Raw genomic sequence first — 23542 nt, 5'->3', positions numbered from 1 at the left:
CGCTGTTGTTTTCTGGGATAAACACTGGGCGACTGGGTGAGTTCACCATCTGTTAACGCTGTTGTTTTCTGGGATAAACACTGGGCGACTGGGTGAGTTCACCATCTGTTAACGCTGTTGTTTTCTGGGATAAACACTGGGTGAGTTCACCATCTGTTAACGCTGTGTTTTCTGGGATAAACACTGGGTGAGTTCACCATCTGTTAACGCTGTGTTTTCTGGGATAAACACTGGGCGACTGGGTGAGTTCACCATCTGTTAACGCTGTTGTTTTCTGGGATAAACACTGGGTGAGTTCAGTCTGTTAACGCTGTGTTTTCTGGGATAAACACTGGGTGAGTTCACCATCTGTTAACGCTGTGTTTTCTGGGATAAACACTGGGCGACTGGGTGAGTTCACCATCTGTTAACACTGTGTTTTCTGGGATAAACACTGGGTGAGTTCACCATCTGTTAACGCTGTGTTTTCTGGGATAAACACTGGGTGAGTTCACCATCTGTTAACGCTGTGTTTTCTGGGATAAACACTGGGTGAGTTCACCAACTGTTAACGCTGTGTTTTCTGAGATAAACACTGGGCGACTGGGTGAGTTCACCATCTGTTAACGCTGTGTTTTCTGGGATAAACACTATATATATATATATATATATATATATATATATATATATATATATATATATATATATATATATTTATATATATTTTAGTTTTTAGCCTATCCCAAACCTTAACCCTTACCTTAACCATTCAGAGTTAATGCCTAACCTTAAGCTTAAACACTTAAACACGTTAGGAACAACTTCGAAATTTGACAATTGAGAAACATGGATGAACATCTAATTCTGACATGAAACTGTGTGAGCTAGTTGAAAGGCAGGTTGTTGTGTTATTCAAACTGAGGTGTGTTTCCACTAACTCAGCCAGACCTGCTCTACACGTCACACTGCTTTCTGCTTCATCACTGTGGTTACCCAACCACTGCTGACAGTGTGTGTGTGTGTGTGTGTGTGTGTGTGTGTGTGTGTGTGTGTGTGTGTGTGTGTGTGTGTGTGTGTGTGTGTGTGTGTGTGTGTGTGTGTGTGTGTGTGTGTGTGTGTGTGTGTGTGTGTGTGTGTGTGTGTGTGTGTGTGTGAAAGGTGCCCAACCAAGCTAGAACGGACAAATCCAGGTCCAACTAGGGCCCTTTAAAACAGGGGACTAATATTCTATTCTCAGAGATAGGAAAGGAGAGCTAAGAAGAGGAACCCTGTGAGAGAGAGCGAGCAGAGTGGGAGTGAGGAGAGAGAGATAAAAGCAAGGGAGTGAGCGGGCGAGAGGGTGATAGAGAGATGTAGTGGTGCTTGAGTTCTGACTGTGGAGATGAGGTCCTGGTACTGTACTGTGGTGTGTGTGTGTGTGTGTGTGTGTGTGTGTGTGTGTGTGTGTGTGTGTGTGTGTGTGTGTGTGTGTGTGTGTGTGTGTGTGTGTGTGTGTGTGTGTGTGTGTGTGTGTGTGTGTGTGTGTGTGTGTGTGTGTGTGTGTGTGTGTCTTAGTGTGTGTGTGTCTTAGTGTGTGTGTGTGTGTCTTAGTGTGTGTGTGTGTGTCTTAGTGTGTGTGTGTCTTGTGTGTGTGTGTCTTAGTGTGTGTGTGTGTGTGTGTGTGTGTGTGTGTGTGTGTGTGTGTGTGTGTGTGTGTGTGTGTGTGTGTGTGTGTGTGTGTGTGTGTGTGTGTGTGTGTGTGTGTGTGTGTGTGTGTGTGTTGTGTGTGTGTGTGTGTGTGTGTGTGTGTCTTAGTGTGTGTGTGTCTTAGTGTGTGTGTGTCTTAGTGTGTGTGTGTGTGTGTGTGTGTGTGTGTGTGTGTGTGTGTGTGTGTGTGTGTGTGTGTGTGTGTGTGTGTGTGTGTGTGTGTGTGTGTGTGTGTGTGTGTGTGTGTGTGTGTGTGTGTGTGTGTGTCTTGTGTGTGTGTGTGTGTGTGTGTGTGTGTGTGTGTGTGTGTGTGTGTGTGTGTGTGTGTGTGTGTGTGTGTGTGTGTGTGTGTGTGTGTGTGTGTGTGTGTGTGTGTCTTGTGTGTGTGTGTGTGGACGTGTTTAACAAGAATAGTAAATTAACAAAAATTTGACCAACTGGAGGCATTTTGTTAGTCCCCACAAAATCCCCAGGAGGTCAATTGCTATTTCTAAGGATTTTAGGGTTAAGGTTAGAATCAGTGTTAGGGTTAGAATTCGGTCTAGGGTTAGGAGCTAGGGTTTGTTTTAGGGGTTAGGGTTACGAGCTAAGGTTAGGTTTAGTGTTAGGTTTTTGGGTTAAGGTTAGGGTAAGAGTACAGGTTAGGGTTAGGTTAGGGAAAATAGGATTTTGTCCTGGTGGGTACCGGAAATCCCCCAAACAAACATTTCTCACGTCCCCGTGAGGACAAAGGCTATTTTAGGTTTAGGGTTAGAATGAAGGTTTAGATTGGTGTTTGTGGGTTGGTTCCTTGTAGGGACCTAAAATCCCCCAAAGTCCCCACAAGGATAGTAAAACAAGTAACATTCTCTCTCGTGGGTACATTTCCCACGTCCCCATGAGGACAAAGGCTATTTGGGTTTAGGTTTATGGTTAGGGTTACAATTAGGGTTAGGGTTACAATTTCAAATAGATTTTGATTGGAAATTATGATTTTGAATGGATTTTAAATGAAAAATTAATTATAGATTCCCACAAGGATAGAAGAATATAACATGGCATTTGTGTGTGTGTGTGTGTGTGTGTGTGTGTGTGTGTGTGTGTGTGTGTGTGTGTGTGTGTGTGTGTGTGTGTGTGTGTGTGTGTGTGTGTGTGTGTGTGTGTGTGTGTGTGTGTGTGTGTGTGTGTGTGTAGTTGTGTGTGCCTGCGTATGTCCATGTGTGTGTGTTAAGATGGTGTTTTGTGTGGAAGGTCTATTATAATGGATCAGGCCAGCAGGGTAATGCTCTTTCATATGAAAACAGAAACTGGTCTATTTCATAATCATCTGTCCAGATTACCACAGTAAACCCTGGTTGGCACTAGTCTGTCAACAGCCTCCCTCTGAACTCCACTGCAATGCCACAATTATCCAATTAAAACCACGGTACAACACAGCAACACACACAACACACACACAACACACACAACACACACACACACAACACACATAACACAGCAACACACACAACACACACACAACACACACACACACACACAACACACACAACACAGCAACACACACACACACAACACAGAAACACACACACACAACACACACAACACACACACACACACACACACACACACACACACACACACAACACACACACACAAAACACACACAACACACACAACACACATAACTACAAAATCGTGTACATTTGAGTTGGTAATCTCAAAATTAGCTTATATTGTGCAGATGTATCATACAGCAATCATGAATTGATAGTAAATATAGTTTACTAGACTCCCTGATACTTTGAACTCAACGTTTGGTAAAAAACAAAACAGTAGCTTGGAAAGATGGTTCGTTCTGCAAAGCAGCAGACCTTAAGGTATATGTTCAACTTATTACAATCAAAAATATTCACCTTTCCCACTTATATCACTAGCTGATGTAAGGCTAACACGGTGTTACTGTCCATAGAAGACAGAAACCTGACCTGAAAAGACATCCTGAACACAGTCACTTAAAAGCATTCAAATGAGTTCAGCTGGGGCAGATAGGCCCCCAGAGGATGACTAACCTACAGAAATAGACCGGTAGAAAAGGACAGACAAATCCTAGAAGAAATGAGTAACAACACAGACTTTTAAAGCTGTAACCCAGAGGAACAGAACTAACAGAGGAGAGAAAGGCAGGAAGACAGGAACAGACAAATAGGTGAGAAATAAGAAGATGGTGTTCGCTTGCTGACAGAGGAGACTGCAGATCAGCTCAGAGGTTATTACACAACAGGATCATTTTAACCTCTTTTTCTAATGCGCCCGCACACACACACACACACACACACACACACACACACACACACACACACACACACACACACACACACACGCACACACACGCGCGCACACACACGCACACACACGCACATGCACGCACGCACACACACGCACACACACGCACATGCACGCACGCCTGCATGCACACACACACACACGCAATCACACACACAAACACACACACACGCACATACACGCAATCACACACACACACACATGCACACACGCACACACACACGCAGACACACACACACACGCGCACGCACGCCTGCATGTACACACACACACGCAGACACACACACTCGCACGCCTGCATGCACACACACACACACACACACACACACACACACGCGCGCACACACACGCAGACACACGCAATCACACACACACACAAACACACACACACACGCACACACACGCAATCACACACACACACATGCACACACGCACACAAGCACATGCACGCAAACACACACACACACACACACGCACGCCTGCACAGACACAACGTAATTGTGATTTCATTTTCTACGCAGACTGAGACTCATGGACATAAACCAGCTCTCTTTTATACACACTCACACACACAAATACGCACACACACACACACACACTCACACACACAGTACATAAATACCTTCTCCTTGGTGCCTGACTGGGAGCAGTCTGGTCGGGTGCGGATGGTGAAGGGGGAGGCCAGGCGCAGCAGTATTGCCTGGAAGGTGGGCTGGATCCTGGGAGAGATAATCTCAAAGCAGTCCCTGAAGGAGAGGGTCCGGTGAGGCTCGATCCGAGCCTGCCTCCTCAGACCTTCCCCGAGCTGAAGCAGCTCCATGCTGGGGCCCAGCACCAGGTGGAAGGGGAAGGCCCTGCAGAATGTAGCCGGACCGATGCGCAGGTCAGTGGGGGAGAGGGAGAGGGGCTGGAGGGTCTGCTTGGAGGTCTCTGATGGAAGGGTGACAGAGGGAGGGATGGAGGAAGAGGAGGGGAAGGTTTCTCTGATGAGGAAGGACAGTGAGACGGGGGCAGACAATGAAGGGGGTGAAGGAGACGAGGAAGGAGAAGCGGTGGGAGTAGGGATGGAGTCTCCTCCTGAGTGTTCTGCGTCCTCATTGGGTGACAAGGACACTAGGGGAGGGGCTTCCTTCACCACAACGTGGGAGTGGAAGATTCGGCGTGCGACACCACGAATCAGACCAGGCATAGCCAATCCCACGACAGGGGCGGGGTTAAAGCAGTGGAGGAGGAGAAGATTTCCTCCCACCCTCTCCCCTCCTCCTCTTCCTCCTCCTCTCTCCTCCTGGTGAGGGTCTTTGCATTGAAAGGAGGGGCTCTCTGAGGAGGCACGGCGTCCGGTCGAGGTTCTGATGTGTTCTAAGATGGCGTCAAAGCCGTTAAAGAAGTCCTGCAGGTTCCCTCCCACCGCTCTTAGAACACGTTCGTTCTCCTCGAAACACAGACCGAAGAACTCCTCCCCGAAACGCTCCCTCAGCTCACAGAACTGCACACCTAGAACACAGCGCAAACAGTACCTCAGAACAATGTAAGAACAACACAACCACAACATCAGGACAACATAAGGACAACTCAACCAGACCATCAGGACAACATAAGGACAACTCAACCAGAACATCAGGACAACGTAAGGACAACACAACCACAACATCTGGACAATGTAAGGACAACACAACAACAACATCTGGACAATGTAAGGACAACACAACCAGAACATTAGGACAATGTAAGGACAACACAACAACAACATCTGGACAATGTAGAGACAACACAACCACAACATTAGGACAACGTAAGGACAACACAACAACAACATAAAAATAAACACACACAGCTGGAGTGCCATGGCTAGGCTGTGGGGAGTTATTTACTGAGAGGGAGAGGCAGAGCAGAACACTGATCTGGAGTCTGCTTTAGAGCACACACACAGACACACAGACACACAGACACACAGACACACACACACACACACACACACACACACACACACACACACACACACACACACACACACACACACACACACACACACACACACACACACACACACACACACACACACACACACACACACACACACACACACACACACACACACACACACACACAGCTGCTGTTTGTCTGACTGATCAGTCAACACTGATGCATAATAGACAGAGAGATCACTACAGGCAGGACAACACACAACACACACAAAAACTACAAACCACACACACACACAGAGGTAGGTTAGGTAATGAGGGTATGGTGAGGAGCATGCTGACATTACAGGCATGTCATGACTGAGACAGATATGGAGAGAGGGAGGTAGAGAGAGATGGCGGGAGGGAGGTAGAGAGCTGTAGGGAGGGAGATAGAGAGAGATGGAGGGAGGGAGAGAGGTAGAGAAATGGAGAGAGGAAGGTGGAGGGAGGGAGGGAGGTAGAGAAATGGAGAGAGGAAGATAGAGGGAGGTAGTAAGAGGAAGGTAGAGAGAGGAAGGTAGAGGGAGGTAGAGAGATGGAGAGAGGAAGGTAGAGGGAGGTAGTAAGAGGAAGGTAGAGAGAGAAAGGTAGAGGGAGGTAGTAAGAGGAAGGTAGAGAGAGGAAGGTAGAGGGAGGTAGAGAGATGGAGAGAGAAAGGTAGAGGGAGGTAGAGAGATGGAGAGAGGAAGGTAGAGGGAGGTAGAGAGGAAGGTAGAGGGAGGTAGAGAGATGGAGAGAGGAAGGTAGAGGGAGGTAGTAAGAGGAAGGTAGAGAGAGGAAGGTAGAGGGAGGTAGAGAGATGGAGAGAGGAAGGTAGAAGGAGGTAGTAAGAGGAAGGTAGAGAGAGGAAGGTAGCAGGAGGTAGAGAGATGGAGAGAGGAAGGTAGAGAGGGGTAGAGAGAGGAAGGTAGAGTGAGGTAGAGAGAGGAAGGTAGAGAGAGGTAGTAAGAGGAAGGTAGAGGGAGGTAGAGAGATGGAGAGAGGAAGGTAGAAGGAGGTAGAGAGGAAGGTAGAGAGAGGAAGGTAGAGAGAGGTAGAGAAATGGAGAGAGGAAGGTAGAGGGAGGTAGAGAGAGGAAGGTAGAGGGAGGTAGAGAAATGGAGAGGAAGGTAGAGAGGGGTAGAGAGAGGAAGGTAGAGTGAGGTAGAGAGAGGAAGGTAGAGAGAGGTAGTAAGAGGAAGGTAGAGGGAGGTAGAGAGATGGAGAGAGGAAGGTAGAAGGAGGTAGAGAGGAAGGTAGAGAGAGGAAGGTAGAGAGAGGTAGAGAGATGGAGAGAGGAAGGTAGAGGGAGGTAGAGAGAGGAAGGTAGAGGGAGGTAGAGAAATGGAGAGGAAGGTTGAGAGGGGTAGAGAGAGGAAGGTAGAGTGAGGTAGAGAGAGGAAGGTAGAGAGAGGTAGTAAGAGGAAGGTAGAGGGAGGTAGAGAGATGGAGAGAGGAAGGTAGATGGAGGTAGAGAGGAAGGTAGAGGGAGGTAGTAAGAGGAAAGTAGAGAGAGGTAGTAAGAGGAAAGTAGAGAGAGGTAGTAAGAGGAAGGTAGAGAGGAAGGTTGAGTGAGGTAGAGAGAGGAAGGTAGAGAGGAAGGTAGAGGGAGGTAGAGAGAGGAAGGTAGAGAGAGGAAGGTAGAGAGAGGTAGCAAGAGGAAGGTAGAGGGAGGTAGAGAGAGGAAGGTAGAGAGAGGTAGTATGAGGGAGGTAGAGAGAGGAAGGTAGAGAGAGGAAGGTAGAGAGAGGCAGCAAGAGGAAGGTAGAGGGAGATAGTATGAGGAAGGTAGAGAGAGGTAGTAAGAGGAAGGTAGAGAGGTAGCAAGAGGAAGGTAGAGGGACAGAGGTAGAGAGAGATGGAGAGAGGAAGGTAGAGGGAGGTAGAGAGAGGAAGGTAGAGAGAGGTAGCAAGAGGAAGGTAGAGGGAGGTAGAGAGAGGAAGGTAGAGAGAAGTAGTAAGAGTGAGGTAGAGAGAGGAAGGTAGAGAGAGGAAGGTAGAGAGAGGCAGCAAGAGGAAGGTAGAGGGAGGTAGTAAGAGGAAGGTAGAGAGAGGAAGGTAGAGGGAGGTAGTAAGAGGAAGGTAGAGAGAGGAAGGTAGAGAGAGGCAGCAAGAGGAAGGTAGAGGGAGTTAGTAAGAGGAAGGTAGAGAGAGGTAGTGAGAGCAAGGTAGCAAGAGGAAGGTAGAGGGACAGAGGTAGAGAGAGATGGAGAGAGGAAGGTAGAGGTACGGAGGTAGAGAGAGAGATGGAGGGAGGTAGAGGTGGAGGGAGGGAGGAAGAGAGAGATGGAGGGAGGGAGGTAGGTAGAGGGAGATGGACGGAGCTAGAGATTGATGTCGGGAGGGAGGTAGAGGTACAGAGAAGGGGAACACTGAGGAATGGGTTGTGCTATAACCTAATGACCATCAGCACTGCAGCACAAGGCTGGGAGGGAGGGAGGGAGGGGCTGCCTTTAGTTGCTCTAGTCTAAGCACCAAGTAAGCATTATAAATCACACGCCCATTCCACACACACAGCTTTATTTTTAGGGGGGTGAAATTTCAGGACTTTATGGGGAGTCGAAATGACACACACACGCACACACACACACACACACACACACACACACACACACACACACACACACACACACACACACACACACACACACACACACACACACACACACACACACACACACACACACACACACACACACACACACACACACACACACATGGTAGAGTGATACTGACCCTGCAGAGTAGCCATGTACTGTAGTACTCCAGAGATGTCTGCCTCTTCTCCAGAACCAGAATGATCCACAAAGGGACACTTCTCCAAAGTAACACTTTTCTTTTCCTCCTTCCCATCCTCTCTGCACCTTTGGCACACACACACACACACACACACACACACACACACACACACACACACACACACACACACACACACACACACACACACACACACACACACACACACACACACACACACACACACACACACACACACACACACACACACACACACACACACACACACACACACACACACGGAATGGAGACATAAAGATGATATAACAGGCTAGAGAGCACCTCCACACGCACACACATATACACACACGGCCTTCTACTGCTAACCTTGTGGGGGCACACAATTTAGTCCCATTCAAAACCCTATTTTCCCTAACCTGTACTCTTACCCTAACCTTAAACCTAAAACCTAACCTTTACCCTAAACCTAACCCTAGCTCCGGACCCTAAAACTAACCCTCCTAACACTTATCCTAATTCTAACCGTAGCACTAATTCTAACCTTAACCCTGATCCAACCTAGGAATAGCATTTAACCTTGTGGGGATTTTGTGGGAACTAACAAAATGTCCCCAGGTGGTCAAATTTTTGTACATTTACTATTTATGTAGGGACTTCTGGTCCTCACAAGAATAGTTAAGCACCCCCCCCCCTTACACACACGCACACAGAGCATTGAACAGAAACTCACACCAACACAAGCAGTAATACCCAACTAATTCAAAGAAGGACACAGAGCAATGTTCACACAAAATACAAACACACATTATGTAATGGATGAATTAGTTACATGCTTACTCAATTATAACACTTGGATTAGATGAAAAGGAACAATGGCCTTGCTCTTTTGTGACATCACCTTGTTACTAGAGATTATTACACAAAGAGTCTTTATCCACTCTTACCAAGGTCTATAGCTACATCTAGTACACCATTCTCATGGGCGCAGACACACACATACACACACACATGCATACATACACACACACGCATACACTAACACACATACACGCATAAACACACACATACGCATACACACACGCATACACACACATGCACACACACACGTACACACATACAAGCATACACACACACACACACGCATACACAGGTGCATACACACACACGTGTGCACACGCAGCACAGCAGTCCTTACCTGATCTCTTTCTGTCTGTAGTACTCTAAGGTTCTCTGTAAAGACTGTTGAACCATCTGTGTCTGAAAGAAGATGGAGATACAAATGTTACTGGGTCAGTAACCAAAAGGTCACTGGTTCGAATCCCTCAGGCAATAAGGCGAAAAGTCTGGCAATGTGCCCTTGAGCAAGGCACTTACCCTAATTGCTCCAGGCTCGCCATTGATAATGTCAGACCTTGGCCGTGAACCCACTCTCCCAGGGTGTCTCAGAGAGATTTGGGATATGCAAAAACACATTCCAATTCACACATACGTATTACAGTTTTTTACAAGCACTAATTTCCGAACCTTTTCATTTTTCAGAACTCTAAACACAAAACTCACAACTGTTGTGTCTTTGGCTATGCCGGATTAAGTGATATGACATGCTATTCTATAAAATAATATTCATATTACCTGATTGGGCTAATCATGTAAATGTAATTAACTAAAGTGTCGGGGCACCACTAAATAATATTTATAGAGCTGTTATCTTCCGAAAAACTCTTAAAGACCTAGTAATATTTTACATCAATAGCAGTCAATATTAATCGTCAACTTAATTCAGTCTCATCTGAAAGTTTTAAATTGTTGGTTATCTTCACGAACCCTGGCTAACAACTTGAATCAGCAATACAAAATTGGGTTGAATTATTTATTGACTAAATACCTAACTAATCACACAGAATTAAACATACACATAATTAATCATAATTTGATTAGAAATTACGTCATAAAGGAAAACGTCCCTAGTGGGCGGAACAGATATGACAGCTTGTTACACAAAAGAAAAGGGGCTGGGTTTGAGTGAAAGAGCGGGAAGCCTGAGGAACAAAGGGTGAATCTGTGCTTTCGTAAATACAGTATCTTATGCATTCTAAGTTATCGCCCATTTGGAAAAGGAAAATGCAATAAATATTTACTCTGAGCTGCGCTTCGGTAGGTTGGTGATAGATGGAAGGCCGTGTTGCCCAACCGAGTCCTTTGTCCTTTGAAGAATGTCTCTGGTGGTCAATTGGATACGTTGTAGTAACGTCGTTGTGTGGTAGTTGGGTGACTCTGTCTGTTCCTTCCTAACCTGCGTTTGCAGCTGCTGTTGCTACTCAACGGCTAGGAGGTATCACTTCTGTAGTGAATAAGAGTTCAAAGTTCATACCATTCGCAACCAAAGCTCATGCTGATGTTGGCTTTTTTCTGTAGTTATTATTATCATTCTGACATCGGACCGTCATCCTCACATCCTCGGAACAGGGGGTTATATTGTCGTCAAGGCTTTATATAGGAAGGGATAGGAGGGCGTGTTTGAAAGGTTTTATAGCCCATGTCCCTTCACAAGGGCGGGCCACTGATTGAGCAGAGCCCTAACCTTCTTAAAACCCAATTCTCACATTTTAGAAGCTAAAATCACATTTAATCCCATCACGAATAATTTAATATTTAAACATTTAAACTGAACAACAATTCCATGTGAATAACTCTGATGTGTAGACATTCTACTGTATAGTTTGTCATCTTATCATTGATGAGAATGTCTCAGATGACAACCGAACTAACATCATATTCATTAAGTACCACCACATATGTTCAATTGGTCGGATTACCAGAATATAGTTCATTTCCCCCCCTCCTCTGATGTTCCCAGAATCTCTATATTAACCAATGTGTTTGCAAATGTAACATCAGTAGGGTAGAGAGAGGAAAAAGGGGGGAAGAGGTATTTATGACTGTCATAAACCTACCCCCCAGGCCAACGTCATGACACAACCAATGATCAAAATGCACATTTTTCAAAACTCTTAACACTTTTTCCAATTGCTTGGATACAATACACATAAAGCTAAGATCATTTGTTCATTGAACTAAAATCACCTGTTCAAAATGACACAACATAACATCAAATTATTACCATTTCAAAATGCAATTCACACATTACATCTGAGATGTCTGTCTATTCATTTCATTACAATGATCTAACTATCAACTGATACAACAGCTCAAAATGATAAGTAACTGTTGCAATTACTCTTAATGCATAGTTTTATGGAAACTGACAAAATATATTCCATGTTTAGATCATGAAAGTTTCAGGATAATAAGATCCATTGACATCAATAACCGTGGAACATGAACCAATTGGACAACATTATCTATGGATGTAGTGTTTCATCATCATTCTTTATCAGACACTGTTTCTATGGTCCAATGTACCACTTTTCCAGACCATGTTTTCAGATTTGACATTACTGTACACTCACCAGCCACTTTATTAGGTACATCTACTGTATCTAGTGCTGGGTAGGACCCCCTTTTGCCTCCAGAACAGCCTGAATTATTCACGGTGTTGTACGTTAAGAAATGCCCTTCTGCACACCACTGTTTTAAACAGCTGTTATTTGAGCGTTTGAGGCCTTTCTGTTAGGTTGAATGAGTCTGGACATTCTCCTCTGACCTCTGACCTCTCTCATTAACAAGGTGTTTCTGCCCACAGAACTGCCGCTCACTGAATGTGTTTTGTTTATCTCACCATTCTCTGTAAACTCTAGAGACTGTAGTGGGTAAAAATCCCAGGAGGGCAGCTGTTTCTGAGATGCTGGAATCACCATGTGTGGCATCAACAATCATACCACGGTCAAAGTTGCTTAGATTACTCATCTTGCCTGTTCTAAAGTTTGGTCGAACAACATCTAAAGCTCTCTACTCTGTATACTCTATATAGTGAGTTGCAGGCAGCCACATGATTCGCTGAATCAATGAGCTAAATCAGGTCGGTAGAGCACATGGCATGACCTATGTCATTGTGTGGGATAATGTCAGGTTCCACCATTCTCAAATGGTGCAAGCATGGTTTCAGGCCCAACCACAATTTACCACCCTGTACTTACCGCCATACACTCCTACCCTTAACCCGATTGAGGAATTTTTCTCCACATGAAGATGGAAGGTATATGATAGGCGACCTCATGAACAAGCCGCCCTTCTCCAGGCCATGGATGACGCATACAATGACATCACGGCAGACCAGTGTCAGGCCTGGATTCGCCTGAAGATTCTTCCCAAGATGTCTGGCTAATGAAAACATCCATTGTGATGTGGATGAGAACCTGTGGCCAAATCCACAAGACAGGGTTGAAGGAAATATAGAAGTACAGTAATCAATCTTTTGTTTAGCTTTTAACAGTAAGCCAGGTGAGGAACACTGCTGTGATGTTTTACAGTAAGCCAGGTGAGGAACACTGCAGTGATGTTTTACAGTAAGACAGGTGAGGAACACTGCAGTGATGTTTTACAGTAAGCCAGGTGAGAAACACTGCAGTGATGTTTTACAGTAAGCCAGGTAAGGAACACTGCAGTGATGTTTTACAGTAAGCCAGGTGAGAAACACTGCAGTGATGTTTTACAGTAAGCCAGGTGAGGAACACTGCAGTGATGTTTTACAGTAAGCCAGGTGAGAAACACTGCAGTGATGTTTTACAGTAAGCCAGGTAAGGAACACTGCAGTGATGTTTTACAGTAAGCCAGGTGAGAAACACTGCAGTGATGTTTTACAGTAAGCCAGGTGAGAAACACTGCAGTGATGTTTTACAGTAAGCCAGTTGAGGAACACTGAAGTGATGTTTTACAGTAAGCCAGGTGAGGAACACTGCAGTGAGGTTTTACAGTAAGCCAGGTGAGAAACACTGCAGTGATGTTTTACAGTAAGCCAGGTGAGGAACACTGCAGTGATGTTTTACAGTAAGCCAGGTGAGGAACACTGCAGTGATGTTTTACAGTAAGCCAGGTGAGGGACACTGCAGTGATGTTTTACAGTAAGCCAGGTGAGGAACACTGCAGTGATGTTTTACAGTAAGCCAGGTGAGGAACACTGCAGTGATGTTTTACAGTAAGCCAGGTGAGGAACACTGCAGTGATGTTTTACAGTAAGCCAGGTGAGGAACACTGCAGTGATGTTTTACAGTAAGCCAGGTGAGGGACACTGCAGTGATGTTTTACAGTAAGCCAGGTGAGGAACACTGCAGTGATGTTTTACAGTAAGCCAGGTGAGGAACACTGCAGTGATGTTTTACAGTAAGCCAGGTGAGGAACACTGCAGTGATGTTTTACAGTAAGCCAGGTGAGGAACACTGCAGTGATGTTTTACAGTAAGTCAGGTGAGGAACACTGCAATGATGTTTTACAGTAAGCCAGATGAGGAACACTGCAATGATGTTTTACAGTAAGCCAGATGAGGAACACTGCAGTGATGTTTTACAGTAAGCCAGGTGAGGAACACTGCAGTGATGTTTTACAGTAAGCCAGGTGAGGAACACTGCAGTGATGTTTTACAGTAAGCCAGGTGAGGAACACTGCAGTGATGTTTTACAGTAAGCCAGGTGAGGAACACTGCAGTGATGTTTTACAGTAAGCCAGGTGAGGAACACTGCAGTGATGTTTTACAGTAAGCCAGGTGAGGAACACTGCAGTGATGTTTTACAGTAAGCCAGGTGAGGAACACTGCAGTGATGTTTTACAGTAAGCCAGGTGAGGAACACTGCAGTGATGTTTTACAGTAAGCCAGGTGAGGAACACTGCAGTGATGTTTTACAGTAAGCCAGGTGAGGAACACTGCAGTGATGTTTTACAGTAAGCCAGGTGAGGAACACTGCAGTGATGTTTTACAGTAAGCCAGGTGAGGAACACTGCAGTGATGTTTTACAGTAAGCCAGGTGAGGAACACTGCAGTGATGTTTTACAGTAAGCCAGGTGAGGAACACTACAGTGATGTTTTACAGTAAGCCAGGTGAGGAACACTGCAGTGATGTTTTACAGTAAGCCAGGTGAGGAACACAGCAGTTGACCTTTAACTGTTTTTTCTTTTTTTTGTAGCTCATTATTTTTGCTTTGATTCAAAGAAACCTATGTTGTGATTTTATTGTATTTCATCAATACATTTCATATTTTGTTCAATGATTCCACTGTGTCTGTAGTATTCTCTCTACTAGTCCTTTCACAGTGATGTATTTACATGTAGTAGCATAATGAAACATCTATCACATATTTTGTTCTTCAATATTTAATGATTGTACAAACAACTACACAGTGAAACTATCGGTATAGTGTGTGTGGGTGATCTAAATGAATGTTCAGATGGTATTTCATGATAAATGAGTTATTTGAACCAATGATTCTGCAAGTGCCAGGTTTCTTTAAAGATATGAATGCACAACGCAATGTTTTGAACATTGGACAGCCTGTGTTACAAGTGATGACCGTTTTGAGTTTTGTGTGTAGAGTTTTGAAAAATGATCACTAGGTTCTGAAATGAGTGCCAAAGTGATTGTTAACAACTGTAATACACACTAGTACATGTGTGGAATAGGACAAATATAAGACATTGTTGTCCTGGTCGTAACTAAAAACTCAGAGCCCAATAAATAAAAACGGATCATTTCAACAGCCTGCATTTAAAGCTGACATCTCAACGCTTTACAAACGGTCCAGTAATGTATAACTGGCACACAAAAAAACTATATTTCCTATTAACAACAAAAAAAGAAATACAGAAAGCTTTAAATATTCAAAATCCAGTTTTACCTCTAAATTCCTCTGCAGTGGGGCTCTCACTGAGACAGTGTGTGTGTGTGTGTGTGTGTGTGTGTGTGTGTGTGTGTGTGTGTGTGTGTGTGTGTGTGTGTGTGTGTGTGTGTGTGTGTGTGTGTGTGTGTGTGTGTGTGTGTGTGTGTGTGTGTGTGTGTGTGTGTGTGTGTGTGTGTGTGTGTGCCCGCCCGCGTACATGCGTGTGTGTTTTTGTGTAACAGAGAGTGGTGTTAATATGATGAACATTAATACAATCCTGTAGCAACGCTAAAAGAACACTGTGTCAGTCTGGGGTCATCCTACGGCCTCTGCTGAAACCTGCTGTACAGGACACCAGCATCTGGGGTCATCCTACGGCCTCTGCTGAAACCTGCTGTACAGGACACCAGCATCTGGGGTCATCCTACGGCCTCTGCTGAAACCTGCTGTACAGGACACCAGCATCTGGGGTCATCCTACGGCCTCTGCTGAAACCTGCTGTACAGGACACCAGCATCTGGGGTCATCCTACGGCCTCTGCTGAAACCTGCTGTACAGGACACCAGCATCTGGGGTCATCTTACGGCCTCTGCTGAAACCTGCTGTACAGGACACCAGCATCTGGGGTCATCCTACGGCCTCTGCTGAAACCTGCTGTACAGGACACCAGCATCTGGGGTCATCCTACGGCCTCTGCTGAAACCTGCTGTACAGGACACCAGCATCTGGGGTCATCCTACGGCCTCTGCTGAAACCTGCTGTACAGGACACCAGCATCTGGGGTCATCTTACGGCCTCTGCTGAAACCTGCTGTACAGGACACCAGCATCTGGGGTCATCCTACGGCCTCTGCTGAAACCTGCTGTACAGGACACCAGCATCTGGGGTCATCCTACGGCCTCTGCTGAAACCTGCTGTACAGGACACCAGCATCTGGGGTCATCCTACGGCCTCTGCTGAAACCTGCTGTACAGGACACCAGCATCTGGGGTCATCTTACGGCCTCTGCTGAAACCTGCTGTACAGGACACCAGCATCTGGCTCATCCTACGACCTCTGCTGAAACCTGCTGTACAGGACACCAGCATCTGGCTCATCCTACAACCTCTGCTGAAACCTGCTGTACAGGACACCAGCATCTGGGGTCATCCTACGGCCTCTGCTGAAACCTGCTGTACAGGATACCAGCATCTGGGGTCATCCTACGGCCTCTGCTGAAACCTGCTGTACAGGATACCAGCATCTGGGGTCATCCTACGGCCTCTGCTGAAACCTGCAGTACAGGATACCAGCATCTGGGGTCATCCTACGGCCTCTGCTGAAACCTGCTGTACAGGACACCAGCATCTGGGGTCATCCTACGGCCTCTGCTGTAACCTGCTGTACAGGACACCAGCATCTGGGGTCATCCTACGGCCTCTGCTGAAACCTGCTGTACAGGACACCAGCATCTGGGGTCATCCTACATCCTCTGCTGAAACCTGCTGTACAGGACACCAGCATCTGGGGTCATCTTACGGCCTCTGCTGTAACCTGCTGTACAGGACACCAGCATCTGGGGTCATCCTACGGCCTCTACTGTAACCTGCTGTACTGCTTTTTCACTGTCTTTTTACTGTTGTTTTATTTATTTACTTACCAATTGTTCACCTAATACCTTTTGTTTGGCACTGTTGGTTAGAGCCTGTAAGTAAGCATTTGACTGTTGTTGTTGACACACATGACAAATATACTTTGATTTGATATATTCAGTCACAGTGTATCCGGGTCCTGGTGTACAGGACACCAGCATCTGGATCATCCAACGTTATATATACAGGCATAGTGTGTTTGTGTCCTATGAGAGTATCCTTGTCTTAACCATTCATTCACATCGACACACACACTTACTCTCTCCACACATTACCAGCAGCAAACCAGTAAACACAATGACAAGCGCACATCTTTTATCAAAATTCACAGACACAGACAAGCAAACATTCAAATCACAAAGACATGTATATGAATCCATACAAACACACACACAAAATGAAAAAAGTGTCAATTAATTTGCGCCATTCGTTTTCATTTCTCAGCATCTCTCTTTCTTCTCCTCTCCCTCCATCATCTGTATTCTTCCTCTGCCCTCCTTTCCTCTCCTCTCCCTCCATCATCCGTATCCTTCCTCTGCCCTCCTTTCCTCTCTCCTCTACCTCCATCATCCGTATCCTTCCTCTGCCCTCCTTTCCTCTCTCCTCTACCTCCATCATCCATATCCTCTCTCTGCCCTCCTTTCCTCTCTCCTCTACCTCCATCATCCGTATCCTTCCTCTGCCCTCCTTTCCTCTCTCCTCTCCTTCCATCATCCGTATCCTTCCTCTGCCCTCCTTTCCTCTCTCCTCTACCTCCATCATCGATATCCTCTCTCTGCACTCCTTTCCTCTCTCCTCTCCCTCCATCATCCGTATCCTTCCTCTGCCCACCTTTCCTCTCTCCTCTCCCTCCATCATCCGTATCCTCTCTCTGCCCTCCTTTCCTCTCTCCTCTCCCTCCATCATCCGCATCCTTCCTCTGCCCTCCTTTCCTCTCTCCTCTCCTTACATCATCCGTATCCTTCCTCTGCCCTCCTTTCCTCTCTCCTCTACCTCCATCATCGATATCCTCTCTCTGCACTCCTTTCCTCTCTCCTCTCCCTCCATCATCCGTATCCTTCCTCTGCCCTCCTTTCCTCTCTCCTCTCCCTCCATCATCCGTATCCTCTCTCTGCCCTCCTTTCCTCTCTCCTCTCCCTCCATCATCCGCATCCTTCCTCTGCCCTCCTTTCCTCTCTCCTCTCCCTCCATCATCCGCATCCTTCCTCTGCCCTCCTTTCCTCTCTCCTCTCCCTCCATCATCTGTATCCTTCCTCTGCCCTCCTTTCCTCTCTCCTCTCCCTCCATCATCTGTATCCTTCCTATGCCCTCCTTTCCTCTCTCCTCTCCCTCCATCATCTGTATCCTTCCTCTGCCCTCCTTTCCTCTCTCCTCTCCCTCCATCATCTGTATCCTTCCTCTGCCCTCCTTTCCTCTCTCCTCTCCCTCCATCATCTGTATCCTCCCTCTGCCCTCCTTTCCTCTCTCCTCTCCCTCCATCATCCGCATCCTTCCTCTGCCCTCCTTTCCTCTCTCATCTCCCTCCATCATCCGTATCCTTCCTCTGCCCTCTGTCTCTCTTCTCAAGCAGTTCTCCTGCCTCCTCTTTCTCTCTCCTCTAAGGCAGTATGTTTGTATGTGACTGTGTCTGTGTACGGCTTTAATTAGGGAATGTAGTGCAAATTACGGAACAGTCACATGTCCCACAATACACACAGTCTTGGAAGTTGATGAACTACACTACTGTAGAACAGTTATGGCTCACACCACTAACTACCACCTCCCTGCATATCTTTATGTGTGTGTTTATGTGTGTGTTTATGTGTGTGTTTGTGTGTTTATGTGTTTATGTGTGTGTTTATGTTTGTGTTTATGTTTGTGTGTGTTTGTTTATGTATGTGTTTATGTGTGTGTTCATGTATGTGTTGATATTTGTGTTTGTGTGTGTTTATGTTTGTGTTTATGTTTGTGTTTATGTGTATGTTTATGTTTGTGTTTATGTGTGTGTTTATGTGTGTGTTTATGTGTGTTTATGTGTGTGTTTATGTTTGTGTTTATGTTTATGTGTGTGTTTATGTATGTGTTTATATTTGTGTTTATGTTTGTGTTTGTGTGTGTGTTTATGTTTGTGTTTATGTATGTGTTTATGTGTGTTTATGTGTGTGTTTATGTTTGTGTTTGTGTGTGTTTATGTGTGTGTGTGTGTTTATGTTTGTGTTTGTGTGTGTTTATGTGTGTGTTTATGTTTGTGTTTGTGTGTGTTTATGTGTGTGTTTATGTATGTGTTCATATTTGTGTTTATGTGTGTGTTTATGTTTGTGTTTGTGTGTGTTTATGTTTGTGTTTGTGTGTGTTTATGTGTGTGTTTATGTTTGTGTTTGTGTGTGTTTATGTGTGTGTTTATATGTGTGTTTATGTGTGGTGACAGGAGGAGGATATGTCCATTTGTGTGTGGAGATGCTGTGTGTGTCCTCTGTTCTGGGTCACTGTGACTGGCCTGGTTGACAGTACCAGGACATGAAGTGAACACCAAGTACATGTTCTGTTCTCCGGGTCATGGTTGACTGGTTGCTAAGAGTGGTTCACTCGTTGCTTTGCTCTTGTACGATTGGGTCACCGTGATTGCAGTCTGTGTGTGTGTGTGTGGGGGGGGGGGGGCATCTCTGCTTTTGGCCAGGAGAGTGGGGGGCATCTCTGCTTTTGGCCAGGAGAGTGGGGGCGTCTCTGCTTTTGACCAGGAGAGTGGAGGGCGTCTCTGCTTTTGACCAGGAGAGTGGGGAGCATCTCTGCTTTTGCCCAGGAGAGAAGGGGGCATCTCTGCTTTTGGCCAGGAGAGTGGGGAGCATCTCTGCTTTTGCCCAGGAGAGTTGGGGGCATCTCTGCTTTTGACCAGGGAGTAGCAAGCTAAACATTTCCCTAAGTCCAAGGAAATTAAAAACAGCATATACAATGCCAATGCTGACCAGAATATCTTTATCACCATCATCATCATCATTATCAAGTGCATCTCTAATATCTATGTTTTTCCTAGTTTCTGTGCCTTATTGTACAGTGTTCTGAAAACGCAGGTTAATGATGCTGTAAACTGAAGGCCTCCCAACCGGTATTTTATTTAACCTGTCCACTTCTTTCACTTCAGTGCAGGTGGAGGAGAGGAGGATACACTAGGTAAACAGATACAGTCTCATCAAATCTCTGCCAGAATAACCTCATCACCCAGTAAGGAGTGATATAGAATAGGCCTAATCTACTACCCATTCGTCTCTCTCTATCACGCTCTCTCTGTATTCTAACAGTCATCTCTAGCGTGCTGGTCATTTTGTAACCACGCAGGTGACGCATGCAGAGGGGAGAGAAATACCGGAGAAAATCTCTCTATATGTGTTTTTTGTAAATGTATCCTACCGTGGGCGACGTTAACCTCCTCAAGCTCTCCCCAAGCGAGTCCAGGTTCACGCGCTTCCGTCTGTTCGCCCGTTTGGGTCCCGGTGCGTCCTCGAACGGGCACGCGAGCTTCTCCACCGGGCTCTTGCCGTTCCAGATGCGTGAAAAGGGGCAGGAGTCGCCATCATCTCCGGGGCTCTCCAGGCACTCCGAGCCCATCGAGCTGAACGACTCCGAAGAGATCTTTCGCGAGGACATGCTGCTGCTGCTAAGCGCGAAAAGTCTGGGCGCGTACGCGTGCTGCGGCGAAACAACACACCGCCACCCGAACTCATCAGATTCACTCGCGTGGGAAAGATGGGGAGGCGCGCGCACCGGTCAAGAGCGTGAGCGACACGAGCTAGATAACAAATGTATTACTCAAACCAAGATGCTCTCGCGACGGGCAGAGAGAGGGACTATATTCACCAGCTGAATCTCATGTCTAACGGTTTTAACCGTTGTCCTTTTAGTTTTCCCTTTGAAATCCCAGTTGAAGTATTGTCTGCTGCGCACCTCTCCACTATCACATCCACTGTGGATTCACGGCTTTCCGACTCTCTCTCTGTGGACTATTCATGCTTTCATTCCTTCAATCTCTCATCCCTGCATTTGGCTGTATTCCTCTCCTCTCCAGAGGGCAGGAAACGGCGTGTCCAGGTGCGGGCCTGCGGAGGATCGGGAGATACAGAGAGATGCTTTCGGAGTCAGCTTGCAGTCAAACATCAGCTCGAACCGCTACCTCGTGGAGTTCTATCTGCCCACTCCGCTCGAGCTCTACAGCATCACTATTCTACCTCCATCCGCCACAGCCAATCAGATATAATATCAGACTAAACCCTGCCCCCTCCTTACCATCACTGTGAAAGAGATACTTTAGTTTAGGGCTAGGCTGCTGTTTGGCGCAGATATTGACGGAGGAGACACTAGAGTAACTTCAGGAGAAAGCTAAACCATAACCTACAAATCAAATAGGCCTAGTGTTTGCATGCGATTTGATCCTGAAAATATGCATATGCCAGTTGACCCACATTGTGATTATTACTATCTGACCCTGCTGGTCATCTATGAACGTTTGAGCATCTTGGCCATGTTCTGTTATAATCACCACCCGGCACAACCACAAGAGGACTGGCCACCCCTCAGCCTGGTTCCTCTCTAGGTTTCTTCCTCGGTTCTGGCCTTTCTAGGGAGTTTTTCCGAGCCACCGTGCTTCTACACCTGCATTGCTCGCTGTTTGGGGCTTTAGGCTGGGTTTCTGTACAGCACTTTGAGACATCGGCTGATGTAAAAAGGGATTTATAAATACATTTGATTGATTGATTGTGCAATGCCAGCAGAACATATTCCGTGTGTTTGTATACTGGACCAATTTGTCATAATCAACTGACCACTGACCATTGTAAATAATTTACTCAAGGTCATAGAGATAAAACAATCATTTAAGGTAGACTCGGTTCTAGTAGACTGGACTATGGTATATGTCAACAATAGTACACCACTAAAGTCAACAGGTGTGTTTGGTTCACACAGCCTCCTCTCCTATATGAACCGACTCTGTCCCCATAATAAACACATGATAATGATAACTGCCGGTTCCAGCCATTTACTATCGCAGAGCCGTAGCGGGCGACAGGGCGGAATTCATGTCGAACACTAATCGCTTAGGTGACCTTGACCTCTTCTCTGCCCATGTGCCAGACTATCCACCCAGCCTGAGGCCCGAGGCACACACACTGAAGAAAACACTACGAGCATAGTGCATACACATACCCTGGATAAACACACACACTGAAGAAAACACTACAAGGATAGTGCATACATATATCCTGGATAAACACACACACTGAAGAAAACACTACAAGGATAGTGCATACATTTACCCTGGATAAACACACACACTGAAGAAAACACTACAAGGATAGTGCATACATTTACCCTGGATAAACACACACACTGAAGAAAACACTACAAGGATAGTGCATACATATACCCTGGATAAACACACACACTGAAGAAAACACTACAAGGATAGTGCATACATTTACCCTGGATAAACACACACACACTGAAGAAAACACTACAAGGATAGTGCATACATATATCCTGGATAAACACACACACACTGAAGAAAACACTACAAGGATAGTGCATACATATATCCTGGATAAACACACACACTGAAGAAAACACTACAAGGATAGTGCATACACATACCCTGGATAAACACACACACTGCATATACAGCACCAGTCAAACGTTTGGACACCTACTCATTCAAGGGTTTTTATTTATTTTTACTATTTTCTACATTGTATAATGAAACGGAAGACATCAAAAATATGAAATAACACTTTTTTTATTTTATTTAACTAGGCAAGTCAGTTAAGAACAAATTCTAATTTACATTAATGGCCTACACCGGCCAAACCCTAACCCAGACGACTCTGGGTCAATTGTGCGCCGCCCTATGGGACTCGCAATCACAGCCAGTTGTGATACAGCCTGGAATTGAACCAGGGTCTGTAGTGATGCCTCTAGCACTGAGATGCAGTGCCTTAGACCACTGTGCCACTCAGGAGCCATGTATTAACCAAAAAAGTATTAAACAAATGAAAATAGATTTTAGATTATCTTGGCATTCTCTCAACCAGCTCTCAACCCACATATGCTGAGCACTTGTTGGCTGCTTTTCCAACTCAACTCATACCATCTCAATTGGGTTGAGGTCGGGTGATTGTGGAGGTCAGGTCATCTGATGCATTACTCCATCACTCTCCTTGGTCAAATAGCCCTTACACAGCCTGGAGGTGTGTTTTGGGTCATTGTCCTGTTGAGAAGAAATTATAGTCCCACTAAGCGCAAACCTGGTGGGAGGGCGCATCGCTGCAGACTGCTGTGGTAGCCATGCTTGTTAAGTGTTCCTTGAATTCTAAATAAATCCCAGACAGTGTCACCAGCAAAGAACCATTACACCCCTTCCTCCGTGCTTCACGGTAGCCTGGTTCCTCTAGGTTTCTTCCTAGGTTTTGGCATTTCTAGGGAGTTTTTCCT

The 23542-nt window shown here is 45.8% G+C and overlaps 1 protein-coding gene across 2 annotated transcripts in view; it reads right to left on the bottom strand.

Annotated features, from left to right (window-relative positions):
* The window catches only part of LOC124004703 (guanylate cyclase soluble subunit alpha-2-like), a 65014-nt gene extending 43775 nt beyond the window's left edge, over window positions 1–21239 (bottom strand). The window contains exons 1-4 of one of the 2 annotated variants that reach the window (XM_046313413.1): window positions 20471–21239; window positions 9883–9944; window positions 8667–8794; window positions 4610–5481 (exon numbers count right to left, since the gene is read on the bottom strand). In XM_046313413.1, coding sequence (XP_046169369.1) covers window positions 4610–5481; window positions 8667–8794; window positions 9883–9944; window positions 20471–20707 — 1299 coding nt within the window. In that variant the 5' untranslated portion in view covers window positions 20708–21239. The remainder of the gene's footprint in view (window positions 1–4609; window positions 5482–8666; window positions 8795–9882; window positions 9945–20470) is intronic. The other variant, XM_046313414.1, reaches the window with a different exon arrangement.
* Window positions 21240–23542: the final 2303 nt, after the last annotated feature.

This window comes from Oncorhynchus gorbuscha, linkage group LG19, assembly GCF_021184085.1.
Source record: "Oncorhynchus gorbuscha isolate QuinsamMale2020 ecotype Even-year linkage group LG19, OgorEven_v1.0, whole genome shotgun sequence".
Lineage (NCBI taxonomy): Eukaryota > Metazoa > Chordata > Actinopteri > Salmoniformes > Salmonidae > Oncorhynchus > Oncorhynchus gorbuscha.
Note: the sequence above shows the minus strand (reverse complement) of the source record. Positions and strands in the feature narration are given on the sequence as shown.